Source organism: Zalophus californianus, chromosome 2, assembly GCF_009762305.2.
Source record: "Zalophus californianus isolate mZalCal1 chromosome 2, mZalCal1.pri.v2, whole genome shotgun sequence".
NCBI classification, from domain to species: Eukaryota; Metazoa; Chordata; class Mammalia; order Carnivora; family Otariidae; genus Zalophus; species Zalophus californianus.
In genome coordinates this window covers 11,995,712-12,014,006 of record NC_045596.1, presented here as the reverse complement: position 1 = coordinate 12,014,006, position 18,295 = coordinate 11,995,712, and the positions used below count along the sequence as shown (strand labels likewise).

The window sequence follows — 18,295 nt, the reverse complement described above, 5'->3', positions numbered from 1 at the left end:
AATAGTGGTGACTAAATGAATAAACAATAAATCAGTTGGTTTTTTTTTTAAGATTTTATTTATTTATTGGAGAGAGAGAATGAGATAGAGAGAGAGAGCATGAGAGGAGGAGGATCAGGGGGAGAAGCAGACTCCGCACTGAGTAGGAAGCCTGACACGGGACTCGATCCCGGGACTCCAGGATCATGACCTGAGCCGAAGGCAGTCGCTCCACCAACTGAGCCACCCAGGCGCCCAAATCAGTTTTTTAATAGTGAGGCTGAAGTGGCCAGTAAAACCAAGTCTGGAAGAGGGAACTGGAATGCAGAGGCAAGAATCAAACAGGGTATCATGGAGACAGGAGCAAATGCTTTCTGAGTTTTTATGGCACACCCAGGGTTGAGGGTAAAGAAGACTAAGTTTTGCATCCTGGGATGAGATTCAGGGTGAACATGGATGGGGATGAGGGAAGGGACTCACTGCCCTCTGCCTGTGGCTTCCATCTCTACGTCTAAGGCTACTACTGGAGTTTCAGTGTTTTTCAGCAAAGGGAAGGGGGAAAATGGAAAATCTGGGGCAAGTGACTTTGTCTCTAAGACAACCAAGCAATTGTATTAATCATGTCTGTTTACATCCCATTGGTCAAATCCAGACACAGCTGGGAATGTATTCTGTGGTCTGGAAACCAAGTTCCTAGTTAATAATGGGGGTTGGAGAATACTATTTAAGAAGAGGAGGAAATAATGGACACTAGGCAACAGTGAGCAATCTCTACCATTCCCATTTGTGGGTTTTTAGGCTTTGCGAGAAGAAAGGGAGACATCCAGGGAGGACAACCTTGACCCCTAGGCTACTGCCTGCAACTCAACACCTACCCGCCATGACTCCCAGGAAAAGGACTGTTTCCTTGCTTATCAAGTGAAGGAGCGGAGTCACTGCTCTGCAGCCATAATGTTCCATAAGTTTTTCATGATTCTGTAATAAGTTATTACAGAAACGTCTACTTCGGTACTTTCATTGTGAAAGTATTTGACATGGTAACAGTCATGGGTGACACTGAAAAAATAACCCATCTTTACCATTACCCATCTGGCAACACAGACTCAATGACTCATCCCCATGTTCCAGAAAGCTGACAGCAGAAAGGACACCTAATGCCACCACACAGAGCTTCCTTCTTCCCACCTCGCCAGTTCAACCAAGCTGTGCCTGGAGAAGCTCCCAACTTCCATGGCCATGAGCCAGACAAAGTCATAAGACTGAGCAACACAGAGTAATCAGGCTCAGTGGCTCCCAGAGGGGCTTTTCTCCCTCCAACAGCCAACATGGATCTTACTATTCTACCCATTCAGGGAAATTCTTGGAAGGCAACCCTGAGGAAACTGGAGGGATCATTGTGTCATTCACAAAGGGAGATTTACTCAGTTCCAAGTGAAGGCTTGGGTTGGCTATCCCATTTCTTCTCAGTCTTACCCTTTTCCAGTGTTCTTCTTTTGCTCTTTACACAGAAGACCATGTCTACTTCCAGCACGCTTTTCCTTCTGATTTCATCTACCAAGGAGAGCTGCACACCTTTGTTATCACTAGAAAGCAGGGGTTGGGTTGGTAATGCCAAGGGAGGCTGTTATACTCCTGGTCGGCTTGAAAAATTAAAGTTACAAGTGTCAAATTATTAGACTTGGGGCAGTGGGGAGGTTGCAGGGGAGGGGAAGGGAGGTTCTGTTGATAATGTTTGTCAACATCCAGCTAGGGATGGGACAACCCTGCTGGTTGGCAAGAGGGCCATCCCTACCCTGTTCTCCATTGCCCCCAGGGTCTCAGCTTCTAAACCAAGTAGGTTTGTCAAGGAATTTCCTCCAGAATAAAAACAGTTCCAACCTTTTTTTAATTAAAAAAAACCCCTAACTTTAATAGAGCTCTTACTATGTGTTAAGCACTATTCTGAGAATTGTACATCTATCATCTTGTTTAATGCTCAAAACAACTCAAAGAGGTAAGCACTATGACTACTTCATTTTATATGTAAAGAAACTGAGCTCTGTTCTAAGCATTTGACATGTATCAGGCCCATACAACAGACAGATCTGCACAGCCATGAATCTGAGTCTAGTGAGATGAGGAGGCAGGTACCCCACTTGAGGTGCCAGCCGCCATGAGCCATCACCACACGCTTTGCTTACAGTAGCCCCCCGCCCCCTTATCCATGGTTTCAGTCACTCTAGTCAGCCACAGTCCAGAAGCAGATGATCCGCTCTCTGACCAATCGTCAGCAGGTCAACAGTAGGCTCACACTAGGTCACAATGCCTGCATCATTCACCTCACTCCATCTCATCACACGGGCATTTTGACATCTCGCATCATCACAAGAAGGGTTAGTATAATACAACAAGGTATTTTGAGAGACCACAGTCACGTAACTTTCATTACAGTATAGTCATAATTGTTCTATTTTATTCATAGGTATTGTTGTTAATTAAACTCTTACTGAGTTTAATTTATAGATTTTACCATAGGTATGTATAGGAAAAAACATAGTATATGTAGGGCTCAGTATTATCCACAGTCTCAGGCATCCATTGGGGGTCTTGGAACATATACCCCACAGAGAAGGGTGGGGAGACTACTCTACCTCTATTCCCAGAAACAGTAGTGGCCGCATCTGGCAATGATGAAATGACAGCCAAGTGTCCTCAGGACAAGAACAATTCCTCTATCTGACCAGTCTGTGGAGTAATTTTGGGTGTTGTCCTTGGCTAAGAGGCTTCCAAACTGTTTTCTTGCCCTCCTGGAGAATCTATAAGCTGTTGATACTGTCTAGAAATTTATTTCCAGCCAGAGTTGCATTCTGTTGTTGTGGCTGAGACCACTGGCTGATATTAAATGTGAAGTGCCTGATATATCACACATTAGTTTTCTCTTCTCTGCAGGTCTGCGTTGTGCATCAAGCCTTTAAATGGTGTTTCACATTTATGGACCTTATTAAGAATCACACATTGCGCTATGTTATCACATTAAACTCCTGGGAGGTCTCAAGGTAAATTTTCTTCTATAGAGAACAAAGGTGTTTCTCAAAGCTGAGATTCTTGCTGGAAGACAAACAGCACTATTTCTTCTTCAATATCTCAAAGGATAAAAAGGGGTGTATGAAGACTTTTGGCTTTTCAACAGATTGTAAGTTCAGACTCTTCTGGGCATCTATTCCCACCTCCCTCACCTATGAGACACACTCAGGATGATGATACATCCCGTTTCCAGCTGTCCAGCTCCCCTGGTCTTGGGATGGGGTGCATGAGAGGGCTTACTGCCTTTGGCAGTGCATCACTTACTTGATTCTCTCTTCAAGCCAGAAGTGACTGTGGGTTTTTTTTTTTTTTTCCAGCTTTATTGAGGTATGATTGACCAAAAAAACTGTATGTATTTAAGGTATACATGTGATGTTTTGATATACATAAACACTGGGAAACAATCACCACAATTAAGCTAATTAACATATCACCTCACATAATCGTGTGTGTGTGATATGAACACTCGAGATCTACTCTCTTAGCAAATTTGAAGTAAACAATACACTATTATTAACTATAGTCATCATGCTGTACATTAAGTCCCCAAAACGTATTCCTCCTATAACTAAAAGTTCAGACCCCCGACCAGGTTTGTCTCCTTGTTTCTCCCACCCCCAACCCCTGGCAACCACCACTCTACTCTCTGTTGAGTCTGACTTTTTAAAATTCCACATATACATGAGATCATGTGGTATTTGCAGAGATAACTGTTTTAAAAAATGATTCCACAAAGTCTTTTATTTTTCTTTTATTGTTTGTGTAATTTATTTATGTCTATTATAAGTACATTTTGAACCTGAGATTCACAGAAGCCATGCATTTGCCCAGTGGGTCACTGTGAGTTAATTGCATGGTTTTCACTACCTTGGGTGGCTTACACTTTGATCAGAAGATGAACGGCACTGTGCATCTATGTGAATCAAGTTCGAGGATAAATGTCCCGTCAGGGACCAGTACAAAGCCTTCTGTGTTTTGTGAGTATGATGTGAACGCCAGCAAACCACTGCCTCTCAGGGAAGCACACCCAGCTACTGGGTTCCCGATGAATTGTTTAAAAACATATGTGTTAAAAATGACAACTCTTAGTAGTATAAATAAATTAACTGCTTCATTATTTTTTACGAAAAACTGGGAGAATGCCTGGGTTAACACTGCACTCACATAATGCCTTTCAAAGTTATAGCATACTCTAGGTTTACTTTAACATCTTACTTCATACAGTTTTAATTTGCCATGAGTAACGTTTATCCTTGCCTTTTAAAAAACAAACCTTCTGGGTAGTATGGATTCTACCTGAGAAACTCAAGCCACTGTCGTAGGAATTGTTTAAGGAGAAATGAGATGCCAGGAAGTAAATCAGCGCTGCTCCTGGCTGGGTCCTTTGTATCAGAGAGTGTGCAGACATGAGCTGAGATACTCCCAGAGCTCGCTGGGGTTCTCTGTGCACAGTGTGAAAACCTTGGGACCAGCCTCCTCTTAGTCTCCACCAGCTTTGAATTTGAACACTCAACTGAGTCGTCTTGGGGGAAGCCTCTTGCAAACTGACTGCTACTCTATCTGTTTCATCTGTGGAAGGGGATGGATGTAAAGAACAAAATTTTTCTGCTACTTCAAGGGGTGTCCTGGTGAAGAAGGAAGATACATTAGAGAGTCCAGAAATCATCAAGAAAGCCCAACAGTAAGGCAGAAAGGGTCCTGAGAGGAAAACAGCCAGGTCACCCAGGGCGTTAGCAGGGACTTATCACTGAAGACATTCTGCAGATGGAGTTCATTGAACCCTGGGGCAAGCCTGAGTCTTAATCAGAACTGGTCTTGAGCACCCATCTTCATGTCCCGCCCAAACTAAAGCCTGTGAGGATGTGCATATGTGTACACGAGGGCCACATAAGAAGAATCTGTTGACTGCCTACAGTGGCTACAGCTGCCACGACTCCGGAAGGAAACCGGATTGCCAGCCAGGGACCAGCAGAAAGGGGCCAACCTTTGTGGAGTGCCTGCTGACCTATGAGGCACCAAGCCACACTATGAATTGTCATCTTTTGGTCCCACCACACCTTCAGGGGGGCAAATGATAATCCTTATTTGAGTGGCAAGGGAGCCAAAGTTCAAAGAGGGTAAGTATTTCGTTCAAGATTACAGAGCAATGCCAAAATATGAACCCAGAAACAGCTGACTCCAAAATTTATGCTGTTTTCAACAAACCTAATGGGTTCCCTGAGAGACCCTCAAATTAGTTTATTCTTAAAAAAATCTACATTTTCTTAAAGATTTTATTTATTTATCTGAGAGAGAAAGAGCACATGAGAGGAGGGAGGGTCAGAGGGAGAAGCAGACTCCCTCCTGAGCAGGGAGCCCCATGGAGGACTCGATCCCAGGACTCCAGGATCATGACCTGAGCCGAAGGCAGTCGCTTAACCAGCTGAGCCACCCAGGCGCCCAGCAACAAATCTACATTTAGGGGAAAAAAAAAAAAAAAAAAACCTAGAAAATCTCCAGATGTTTGAAAATTAGGCAACACATTTCTGTCATCGCTCACTGAAATAAAGTTCTCAGACACCAATCTGAGCAGCCATGCAGCGCTGCCTCTGCAAAGGAGAGCAGCAGCAGCTGAATCTTGCACATAGCTTTTATTTTGTTTTTTATCAGAAAAGCAAGGACAGATGCCTCAAATCATGGGAAAGAGTACAAAGGGATGGCAAATATCTTGAAGCAGGCTTGCACTCTCCCCTACACATAGGCATGCAGGGGGTTTAGTCATGGGATAAGGGAGGAGTGGGATGTTTGGGCTAGCAGTCACCAAGTGCAGAAAGGAGGGACTGAGGGTCACATTCTTTCACAGCTCCTAACTTATGCCCTCCCCTGGGGATCATGGGATCCTGCTCCTACGGGGCCATTGTGTTCAACAGCCCGAGAACAGGAACACTGCTGACCTTTAGCTCCTTCCACAATCACTCCTTAGGGCTTACAGTATATTTTCTAAGAATAACTCCACACATTTCTAAATAACAATTAAATTAGAAAATATTTTTAACTAAATGATAATAAAAAGAGACATACCCAACTTAAGATCTGGAGCTAAAGCAGCATTCAGAGGAAAACTTATAGTACTAAGTGATATATGGAAAAAGAAAGTGTGCTGAAAAATCAATGATCTAAGCTTCCATCTTAAGAAGCTGAATAAGGAAGCCCAAGGAAATTAGAAGGAATTTTTATATCCCTAATAATAAAGAGAAGAGTGAAAACCAATTAAATAGAAAGAGAAAACAAAACTAAAAGTTAGTTCTTTGAAAGAGTAATAAAAGTGATTAAATCCCCAAGCAAGACTAATCAAGAAGAAAAGGGAGGACAAATTCCCAGTATCAGGAACAAATATACATATTTTAACTGCCTACTATATATGTAAGACACCGAGCAGGAGGAGAAGGGAGAGGATCAAGAGGGGAAAAAATGTATCCGTTTTTGAAGATACCCAGAAAAACCACAGTTCGGGGGCGCCTGGGTGGCTCAGTCGTTAAGCATCTGCCTTCAGCTCAGGTCATGGTCCCAGGGTCCCGGGATCGGGCCCGCATCGGGCTCCCTGCTCGGCGGGAAGCCTGCTTCTCCCTCTCCCACTCCCCCTGCTTGTGTTCCCTCTCTCGCTGTGTCTCTCTTTGTCAAATAAATAAACAAAATCTTAAAAAAAAAAAAAAGAAAAAGAAAAACCACAGTTCGGATTCTATTATATTCAGTTTAATCCAACATGCATTTATTAGAAGAGAACATAAAGCATGTCAGCTTGTATTATAGGCCTAGAAAGAGAGCATATATATTTTGGAGTCAGACAGAGCTGAGTTGAAATCCAGCCTCTACCTTGAACTAAATGTATGACTTTAGGCAAATTATATAACCTCTCTGAACTTCCATTTCTTACCTAACAAATGGGAGTTAACAGTACCAACCTCATAGGGCTGTTGGAAGAGTGGGAGGTAAAGCACATGAGTAGCTTATATCCTATGGAATTCGTTTCCCAACATGACCCATAACCACGGCATTTATACTTTATTTGTAGAAAGGGTACAAAAATATATCCTGAGACAAGGTCATTCATGGTCATTTACCTTCTCTTAATTACCTGCACCAATAAGAGAGGTTTGGTATAGTCATTTTCAATAGAAAGGATGCTACCAACATATAAACAACAGAAAAGCACCTATGAAAATTAAAATGAAATAACTTAATATAAAATTTTCATTCTAATTTTATACCATAATTTTTTTCATGAGTTTTAGGAAATCAAAATAAAAACTATGCCAATAACATGTTATTTTAAAAGTTTGGGGGAAAAGCTTCTAACTCTAGTGTTGGCATCATGACAGAAGATCTCCTCCCCCCCCAAGTCTTCAGCTTCCCAGCAGCGTGTCTCCTGAACCACGAGTACCAATGTATACTGCAAGGCTCAGAGATCTGAAACGACCGTGCTGATTGGCTCATCTGTAATATCTGCAAGATGAATGCCCAGGATTTTTCACACACTGAAGAAGCCTGATAGGCCTACGACAAGAAAGAAAAGGAAAAAAAAAAAAAAACAAAGATCAATCAGCAGTACACTACATCTATGGTTCAATTCCCCAATACAAGTAGCCCCTTCATTAGCAACAAAAGTATGCATGGACCACTCAGCATCCACACGGCTTCCTCTCCGGCAGTGACAACACAGTGAAAGTTCAAGTCCAGGAACGAACAACTGAAAGTACGGACCAATTATGTTTCATTTCACTTGTAAAGCCATAGAAATAAATACTGAGAAGGGACGTTTGATGATAACGTGTGGAAATGAAAACAAATGTGTGGCTCAAACATGTCACAGACACATGCTATGAATGTCAGCTAACAATCAAGACACAACAGAGGCAGCAACCTGCGATGAGAGACCTCCATCTTTTCTGTTGATGATATGCCTTCTTCTCTGCAGAAGCTTCCTGAGAGAGGGCTGAGCCATAGCATAGGGTCAGGGGCAGAAGAGAGGGTAGAGACTCTCTGGGGGAAGGCTGGCAGCCATCCGCAGGAAGACCACACATCCTTTGCACAGAACAAATCCTAGATAAGAATCTAGCCGGTGAGTGGCTCTCTGTTTCATAAAAATGAGATAAGAAAAGAACAGGATCCAATGGGAGTGGCTGGCCTCTGGAGAAGGGCGGATAGTAAGGGATGTGGTTCATTAAATTGTAGCTGCATCTGATTTTGCTAAAGGTGAGTCAAGAAAGAGAGCGATCCTTAGAAGCAGCTACCAGCACCCCTGGGCTTCTGGAATGGGCCATCTCAGGCTCACTTCTGGCCAACTACCATGACCAACTGGGCCCAGCGGTTCTAAGTGTAGAGTCACTCCATCCTCACCAATATGGTAGCCCCACATGAACACTTTCCAGGGCGAAAGTAATTATTAACAGCAATTATGCCGTTCAGATGATCTCTTTCCACAGTTATGTAAATATTCACATCCGATGTTACAATAAAATGGACACACTTTGGATATGTTGGATAACACACTGATGGATAGAGAGGAAGTGTATTTTGAAGTAACATAGAGGAAGAAGTGCACCCTTTAGGTTTTTAATAAATATGTCACAGGGGGGCACGAACCAGGAAAAAACATGCTGATATTTTTAGGGTCATCCAAAAAAGGACTATGACTTTGTTCATTCCACTGGTTAGAACATATGTGAAGAAATTCTGTATATATTTCAGCGGGCGTGTGAGTGTGTATATGGGGAAAAAGAAAAGGACTTGAAGGATATACAGCCAAATGTTAATAGCATTTGTCTCCGGGTGGGATTTATAAGGGGGATAACAGCAGAACCAGTAGAAGGTCTACTCTATATAAATGTACTTACACTTCTGTTCGCCTATTACACAATCACACCACCACAGCTGGACAACAGTTTGATAAATTGGGAAGTATGTTTGGCATGGAGTGATTTCAACTTCAGTCTACGTCTATATCCCTGACATTCACTTTAGGCTCCCGTGGGGACAAGCGGCTTTCTTGCAAAGCCACAGAACTTTTAAGATACAACAAGGGGCCCTGAGGAGCTGGTAATTTAAAGAATCATGCTTAATATATTACAACCTTGTGGTTGGAGGAAAGGTCTAAGTGATTTCAAATATGATCCCCCAATTTAAGGTCCCACGAGCTGATGCTCAGAATGACAGGTGTTGGCTTACAAATCACTTCCTTCAACATGGGCCACTGTTCAAGTCCAGATGGAAGGTATGCTTTTACATTCTTCCCAGGTGGAGAAAGTGGGCTCACCTGGAGCCTGCAGTCGGCGTGAATGAGGCTGACTGATGGCCATTAATGAAAGAAAGGGGAATGATTAAAATGAGAAAAAAAGGGGGTGTTGAGGATAAGACCCATGTACATTCCCCAATCTTCTCCTAGGCGTTTAGTGTTCTATTTTCCCAACACGAGATATCTTTGAATAACTTAGACTGGTCAGATGTCCGCAATGCTTCTTTTATAGTTGTTCTCGCTCCTTTGTTCGGCTTATTTTCCCATCTAACTGCGGTAGAAAGCTTGTGTTATTTTCTGGCACTTTCCAGAGAGGAGCCAGCTGACTGAGGGGGAATTCAGGTCATTTTGAGACAAAAGCCCTCAGTGAATGTTCCTGGAATCTGTCCTTCTGCCTTTCTGATAGGGTTGGTGGGAGAAGGTGGTGACAGAGGAGACAGGAAAAGGATTCTTGAATTCCAGCCTCTGTGTTCTTTGAGAAAATTTTTCTGTCTGCATCTTTATTCTAAGCCATCACTTACGGGCAAATCTCCAAAGATGCTTCTAGCAAGGAGTCCCTGACACAACTACTTAAAAATGAGTGAGGGTCTCAGTTTGGATAACAGAGTTGCAGATGACTTTAAAAATATATACCATCTGTAATTTTAAACTTTTTCCCAATACGCATGTATTACCGGTAAAAAAATAAATAAATAAATAAGGGGCACCTGGGTGGCTCAGTCATTGAGCGTCTGCCTTCGGCTCAGGTCATGATCCCAGGGGTCCTGGGATCGAGCCCCGCATCGGGCTCCCTGCTCAGCGGGAAGCCTGCTTCTCCCTCTCCCACTCCCCCCTGCTTGTGTTCCCTCTCTTGCTGTGTCTCTCTCTGTCAAATAAATAAATAAAATCTTAAAAAATAATTAAGATCTTACATTTTCTAATTTATAAAAGATAAAGCTTAGTAGACATCCATGTGGCAACTTATCAAGTATTAGGCATCTACACTGAGATCCAACTAAAGAAACTTCACATGCAAAATATTGCCATGTCACAAGAATTTTACAAATGTGCCTCCACTTCCCTGAAAGCCAGCAGGTTTGCAAGCCCTGGGTCAGGTGTCTCATGTGGGAAACCAGGAAATAACGTTCTCAAAATCTGGGTCAGCTTCAGAGGCAAGTCAATGACTGGGGACAGGTGGAGAAGAAAGGAAGAGGAAGGTGGGGGAAAGGTGGCCAATGGAAGGCCACTGGTTGGAAACAGCCTGTAGGGTGAGCCCGGGGGGTGGGGAGGAGGGACGCTCACCAGAGGCCACCATCCCAGATCACCAGCAAGGCCCAAGAGGGACTCCCACCGCCCTCCCAGCTCAGGGGAGGCCGAGGAGAGGAAAATATCTACAGATGGCAAGACAGCCATTTCTTTTTCAAAAAGTCAATTACCCGTAATTATTCTGGCAAGAAAACGTAATACTTCTTCTCTTTAGAATCTGTTTCAGATCATTTACGGAGGAACTTGAGCATGAGTCACTAGGAAAGAAAGAAAGAAGAGTTAAGTGATAAGGTTCTTGCAAACATTTCCTGATCTCCGTTTCTTCTAGGTAGCAAGCCCTGGGCCAGGCCGGGGAATAGAGCAGAGCAGAAGTTGTTTTTAAGAGCTCACAGGGCAGCAGGGGGCTGATGGTGTGAACTGCATGGATACTTATTGTGGATACGAAACAGAGGTTGTTAGGATGGGCTGAATGTCCAGGGAGGCCCCAGTCATTTCCTGGTCACTCTGTTCTCAATGCATTCTTATCATTGTGGCTTCTTCCATGGACTGATTCTGAAAATCACCTTGAGAACATATACGCACAAAGTAGGAACATATACCTGTGAACACTTCCAAGGTCATGCATCACCCAGGCCTGTAGTCTATTAACCTTCTCTGGACGCAAATTAAAGACTTCCACTCGTCCAAAAGTGCTACGATAGAAGAGGCAGAGAATACTGTTAATCCCAAACTGAATTGTTCAGCCATCCCCAGGCCTTGTCAAGAGCCAGCAGGCAGGGAACCACTGGTTAGAACATGCCCTTTGGGACTGACCGGTGACTTGCACTAGAACCAGCCAGTCTCATTCAGTGTGACCCTCGTTGAATAAGAGTCTCAAAATAAGATTCTTAATCCGTACCTTGATGGTGATTCTTTAAATACTTAATCTTCAAAGAGAGAGGCCTTGCACTGACATAATGAGCATCATCTGGGAGCTAGTTGGACCTGCAGAATCTCAGCCCACCAGCCCCTGCTGAAGGAGAATCTACAGCTGAACCGTCCCCAGATGACCCACATTCAGTGAGGTTCGAGATGCACTGCTCTGAGAGCCCTGGTGCCCTGCTCGGACTCCAGCCCTAAACTCTTCCCCATTGGTCTCTGACAACCATTGCAAGTAGCTGGACGCCGAATATCAGATTATAAAATCATGGAGTGTTAACACTTTCACCCAAAAGCCTGCAAGCTTAGGGTCAGAAGAAGACAAAAGGACAAATGCTTCATTGCACAATTAAATACTAAAACAGGAGAGAAGGAAAATTCATTTGGGGTATCCAGAGAGCCTGGAGCAGCCCACCAGTATCTGCCTCTCTTCTCAATCCTTTTCCAGGGAGATACTGGAGAACAAAGGCTGGAAAAGTATCCAATGTGGTAAAAACTAAGTATAGAAGGAGGTCAGAGAAGAAGGGCATCGGTGTGGCCAGGTTCAGCGCTGTGGATTAAATGCGGAATGACAGCTGATACCCGCTGAGCCCTCTCTCTGTTATGAGGCACAGAGCTCAGCCCTTGTCATACGTCATCTCAGCTAATCTTCCAACCACCACCACCACCACCACCACCTCTTCTGGTGCATACTACAGGGGCTCCCGGAGGTTAGGTGCCCAGCCAACGTTTCCACAGGTTAACGGGTAATGACTGGAGCCCCTGCTTTCAACCACTACAATAAATGATGGGCAACGCCTGGAAAGAGATCGTGAAGGCCAAGAGCCCAGCACAGTAGTGGTCTGACTGCTTAACTGGGATGCACAGTCTTCATGGAGGACAGAGGAGCCAGGCCAGATCTTCGTGGATGGTGGGGAGTGCGGAGAGGGTCCGGACAAGGGGAACAGCAAGCATGAACAAAGATGGGAAGTTGGGAGAGCTCAGAAAATTGCACCAGGCCTTGAAAAGCCAAGAGGAGGCGCTGGTCACAGAACAAGGGCCGACAGGACATTTAGAGGATTTTACACAAAGGAGACACCAGACAAAAGCATGGACTTAGACAACTCTCTCCATAGAAAACAAATATTTCACCTCTTTAGCCCAAATCTTCAGTACTGACTTGACCATGAAAATGAAATATTTAATAGGAGGCTGTACTAACACTTGCAAATAGGACGCAAAGAAACGAGTACCTTCTTTCATCAAAGGTGTTTCTGATGGACCCATTGAGCACCACATGGACCACACCACAGGCATCTTCTGCAAACTTAAAAGAAAAAAAAAAAAAGCTCACCATTCCTCAGCATGCAAATTTAATTGCCACACCCCAGCAGCTCCTTCCAAAACAACTCTTAGCATTAGCTGGTTAAGGAGGGAAGAGCCTGTATAGTTCTCCCTCAGTAATGCCAGGTGTATGTAATTTGCATCCTAAGCCATTGGCAGGATTATGCTTCACAGGAGAATTCTGGAAGCGGTTCCTCCAATCTATGTTTGAACGATGAAAGTCAACATCATTGTTCACAGGGTTGCTAAACTGATGGTACTGAGTGCTCTTCGAGAGCTTCGAGCCTGGCTATCCTGCCTGCCACCACAGCCCTGGAGCTTGGAGCTGGTGCATGGCACAGAGTGGGCGCCCAGAGAAAATCTACAGAGGGAAAAGAGGGAAGGAGGAAGGGAGGGAAAGAAGTCTAAATACTTAGTGATGGAGATTAGGAAAGAAATGGAAAAGGCAAGGCAGAGGGCAACAAAAGCTAGGTCCTGCCGGACAGATAGGCTTTCACCCGGGAAAGGCCGAGGCAGGTGCAAACAGAAAGGCCTAGGGGTTTGAGAAAACAGTGGTTTTGGTGACAACCTCAGCGGATGCAAAAGTTGGCTAGAAAAGTGAGTTCACAGAGGGCTGTGAATGCTTGGCCAAGGAATCTGACCTGTATTCTACAGGGGATGAGACACCACTGAACCATTTGAAACCAAATTGTAAGAATCCAGCGCAGCTTCTGTCTTTCTGCTGGGGGTGATGAACAGAGGACAGGGGCCCGATTTCTACCAATCACAAATGCTAAGTCAACAGAGTGCTTCCGGGGGCCAAGCACTGAGCCTGCCACCTATGATTCTCAAGAGCCCCCAGGAAATAAGCATTGGGTCAATTGGCCCCAAGGTCACATCACTTGGAAGCAAGGAAGTGCAAGGGGGATTCAAACCCCAAGCAGTTCTGCCTCTCTTGTCAGAAAAAGGAAGGATCTCGTCTGATAAAACAAGGTTTTCTTGGTACATCTGTGAGCATTTAGCCAAAATAAAGCTGCAGCCCCAGGGTAGCTCACCATGGCAGGGTCCCTTCCATCACCTTCACCACTGTGCTCTTAGCTCCAAGTTGGTGCTCGACACATATGAAACGTGGCTTGGCTTTAAGAGTTGGTCACAATAGCACTGCCCCAAAATATAGCAGAGAGTGAGAAAATAAGTAGGAACCTTTCTCAGAAACAGCAAGCAAGCAAACAACAACTTATAAGTGCCTCTGTATAATTACGCAGCACTTAGTAGGTTCTCAACATATTCATTAAAGGAATGCATTCTGAGTTAGTTAATGGGGTAGGGGTATCTTGTTTAAACATGGCAGTAACCCCATGGGACAAGCATTATTCTTTTTTTTTTTTTTAAGATTTATTTATTTGAGAGAGTGAGAGAGGGACAGAGAGAGAATGGGGAGAGGAGTAGAGGGAGAGTGTCTTCAAGCAGACTCCCTGCCGGGCAGGGAGCGTGACACAAGGCTCACTCTCACCACCCTGAGATCACGACCTGAGCCGAAATCAGGAGTCTGATGCTTAACGGAGTGAGCCACTCAGGCGCCCCGGGACAAGCATTATTCTTATCTCTCTTCGACAAATGAGGAATCTGAAGGTCAGAACAGTTAAAGAATCTGTCCACATTTAAAGGGTCTCCTTACATCAAATCCCAGGCCATCCCCCTCCTCTCTACTGTACTAGAGTTTACCTGAATCTCCTTAAGGATGGTGAGGCTCTCAGCTCCTCTACGAACTAGCCTGTTGACCTTGGATGAGTCACTTAACCTCTGAGTCTTCGCACCATCCCACAGCCCCTGTGGTGAGGACTAACTGGGATGACACGGGTATGGCATCCGGCCCAGGACTTGGCATGAATATGCACTTAGCCAATGTGAGTTTCACTTGCCCAGTTCCTCTGATGCCTAGACTCAATTCTGGAGAATTATAAATAGTATTGTTTTACTTTCTCCCTGGTTTTCTCTCCTCCAGTTCTTTCTTTATTCCTTGCTTTTCCTTAGTCCACTTGCAGGGAAGTAACTCATAAGAAAAATAAATGTACCCCAAAGCAGCTTAGAGTGAAGTCAGAAGTAGAGAGCCATGCGGGGAGGGATGATGAGAGTAATTCCCAGCCGGAATTCTGGATCTGGAGTCAGAGAATTTGGGATAAACCCCCAGATCTGCCACTTACTGTGTATGGTTAGTAGACAGTGTATTTACCTGCACCTGCATTCTGTCATCTGTAAAATGGGTACGATACACATGGTACCCGCTTCGTAGGATTCTTGTGAGGATGAAAGCTTTTAATACGTGTACTGTGTGCCTCTACCTGGCACATAGTAAACGGTCTGCAAACATTGATTATTCAGATCGATCAGGGACCCAAGTTAGGCCAGCGCCTAGATCAGAGCATTAAACCAAGCTGAACCAAAGCCAAAACCTGAGTAAGAGCAGGGATTCACCAACTAAAGCTTATGGACCCTCTATGAATGACCTAGACTTATATGTGAAACTCTTCTGTTATGTGCTTAGGTACATTAGTCTCAAGAAAGGATCCCAAACTGTTTTTCCTAAAAGGATCTGTGATCCAAAAAGGATTAAAACCAACCACTGACAGGATGACCTCTTAAGTTCTTTGGTTCTTACCCTTTTGGACACCGTGTTCCAGAATACAGAGAAAGAGTTGTTGCTGCAGTCTTCCCTCCAGTCGGGACAAGAGTGATAGTTCATCTCTAAAAGACATAGTTTTTAGAAAATTATTAAAGTAGAAAAGTAAGGGTATAATTAAGCTTTGTTTTTCCCGGGCTGTTCGATCACAGCAGGGCCAGATTCCAATGGCATCACTGCCAAGATGGAGAATGGAGAATGGACTCATCTGGCCCCAATTTCACTAAACGCCCCCTGAATCCCTTCCAAGTCCTTACCTTACCCTCCAAATTCCAGACAGGAACACAGTGACCAGCTTTGAGTCATCGTTCCGGGAAACTGCAGCAAAGGTTTATCTGGCAGAAACAAGCCCTCGACATTATCCCCTCGTCCGGGAAAAACTAGAGATAAAACTGGGTCCTCAGGGGCCCCTCTTTCCAATTACTCCTCTGCTTCCTACCAGCTCTCTCTGGCTGACAGCTTTCCTCCTTGACCTGCCTCAGGCCCCACACCCCCAGGCTCGGACGGCTGCTGGGTCCTCCTGCACTCACTCTCCCCCAACAAGACAGGCTCGGGAGTCAGTGAGATTTCGCAGGCATAGAGCATGAGTACACCATTTCTGTGGTACCTCTCCCAGGCATGTCCGTCTAATGCACAAAAATTGTTTAAATTATTTTTTGAGATATAATTGACAAAATTGTAAGATATTTGAGGTGGACAATGTGAGAGATTTATATATATATTTGAAGTGGACAGTGTGAGGATTTATAGAGAGAGAGAGAGAGACATTGTGCAAGGATACCCCCATATGGAGATAATTTAACACATTTATCACCTCCCATGTTGACTTATGTGTATGAGAGAATATTTAAGTTCTACTCTCAGCAAATTTCAATTATATAATACAGTGTTAGCAACCATAATCACCATACTGTACATCAGAACCTCAGATCTTATTTATCTTATAACTGAAAGTTTGTACCCTTTTACCAACCTCTCCCTCATTCCCCCACCTCCCAGCCCCTGGCAACCACTTTTCTCTCTGTTTCTAGGAGTTTGACTTTTTTTTTTTTTTTTTTAAGATTCTACATATAAGTGATATCGTGCAGTATTTGTCTTTCTCTGTCTGGCTTATTTCACTTTGCACAATGCCCTCAGATTTATCTGTATGGTTGCAAATGGCAGGATTTTCTTTTTTTTTTTTTTAAGATCTTATTTATTTATTTGACAGAGAGAGAGAGAGACAGCGAAAGGGGGAACACAAGCAGGGGGAGTGGGAGAGGGAGAAGCAGGCTTCCCGCTGAGCAGGGAGCCCAATGCGAGGCTCGGGGTTCAATCCCAGGACCCCAGGATCATGACCTGAGCTGAAGGCAGGCGCTTAACGACTGAGCCACCCAGGCGCCCCAAGGCTTTCCTTTTTTTAAAAAGAATGAATAATATTCCGTTGTGTGTGTATATAGGTATGTGTGTGCATATGTGTACATACTTTTTGTTTTTTTACTCATTGCACTTGACTACACAAACCTTAATTGAGTGTTAGGTCCTGAGGAGAAAGAGATGAATCAGATAGAAGCCCTGCTTTCAGAGAGTACATGATTTAGAATTGGGAAAAATAAGGCTAAAATGAGAAGGTTTTATGGTAAACAAATTTAAAACCTAAAAGAATTAAATGAATGACTAAGAAAAGCTGACTTGCAAAATGGGAAATTCAAAATGGAAAGCAGGAAGCATGGCAAAAACTATAAAATTTAGGGGCTCCTGACTGGCTCAGTTGGTAGAGCATGTAACTTTTTTTTTTTAAGACTTTATTTATTTGAGAGAGAGCACACAAGCAAGGGTTGGGGGCAAGAGCAGAGGGAGAAGGAGAAGCAGACTCCCCAATGAGGGGGAGCCCGAAGCGGGGTTCGATCCCAGGAATCTTGGGATCATGACCTGAGCCGAAGACAGACACTTAACTGACAGTGCCACCCAGGTGCCCCTCTTTTTTTTTTTTTAAGATTTTATTTATTTGAGAGAGAGAGAGAGATCATGAATGGGGGGAGGTGCTGAGGGAGAGGGACAAGCAGACTCCGCCCTGAGTATGGAGCCCGATGCGGGGCTCAATCACAGGGCTTGATCCCAGGGCTCGACCCTGAGATCATGACCTGAGCCAAAATCAAGAGTTGGTTGCTTAACCAACTGAGCTACCCAGGTGCCCCTAATGGCTGAGATTTTGTAAGTGAGCAGTAAGTATTAGCTACTATTTTGAATTTATACAGAACATCTATAAATAAGAAAATAACAGGCATTCCAATAAAAATAGCTGAGATATACGAACTGCCAGTTTATAAAAGAAATAGAAATATCTACCATTAAATAAATAAATATGATCAGCCTCACTGTCAGAGCAAAGCAGAACAAGTCAAGGTATTATTTCTTTATCAGATTGGCAAAGACATTTTTATAAGTTGAACCAGTGTTGGTGAGAGTTTGGGCAAATGAGTAACCCATATTCTGATGAGAGTGTAAATGGTTACCACCTTTTGAATGACAATGTGTCAGTTTCTACCGCAATTTGTTCGGCACTGAAATTCCATTTGTAGAAATTTATCTTTCTGAAGTACTTCCTCCAGCAGGCAGATGTACCTGTGCCCGCGGTGTGTGTGAGAATGTGTTTGTGAGTGTGTGTGTGTGTGTGTGTGTTGTACACACAAGTGCTCCTTGCAACAGTTGCAATAGCAATATCTCAAGCTAAATGTCCATCAATAGGAAATTGGTTAAATAAATTATGATAACATCCATAGAGGAGATAAATGAGGGCTTTTAAAAAATATGGCTGTATTTCTTTTTTTTAAGATTTTATTTATTTATTTTAGAGA

General features: G+C 43.8%; 1 protein-coding gene across 1 annotated transcript in view; it reads right to left on the bottom strand.

The window, feature by feature from the left end:
- Positions 1-6,768: 6,768 nt before the first annotated feature.
- Positions 6,769-18,295, bottom strand: part of CD38 (CD38 molecule) — a 43,513-nt gene continuing 31,986 nt past the window's right edge. The window contains exons 4-8 of the mRNA XM_027597862.2: positions 15,438-15,523; positions 12,709-12,782; positions 11,158-11,250; positions 10,729-10,815; positions 6,769-7,575 (exon numbers count right to left, since the gene is read on the bottom strand). Of these exons, the coding sequence (XP_027453663.1) occupies positions 7,512-7,575; positions 10,729-10,815; positions 11,158-11,250; positions 12,709-12,782; positions 15,438-15,523 (404 nt within the window). The 3' untranslated portion in view covers positions 6,769-7,511. The remainder of the gene's footprint in view (positions 7,576-10,728; positions 10,816-11,157; positions 11,251-12,708; positions 12,783-15,437; positions 15,524-18,295) is intronic.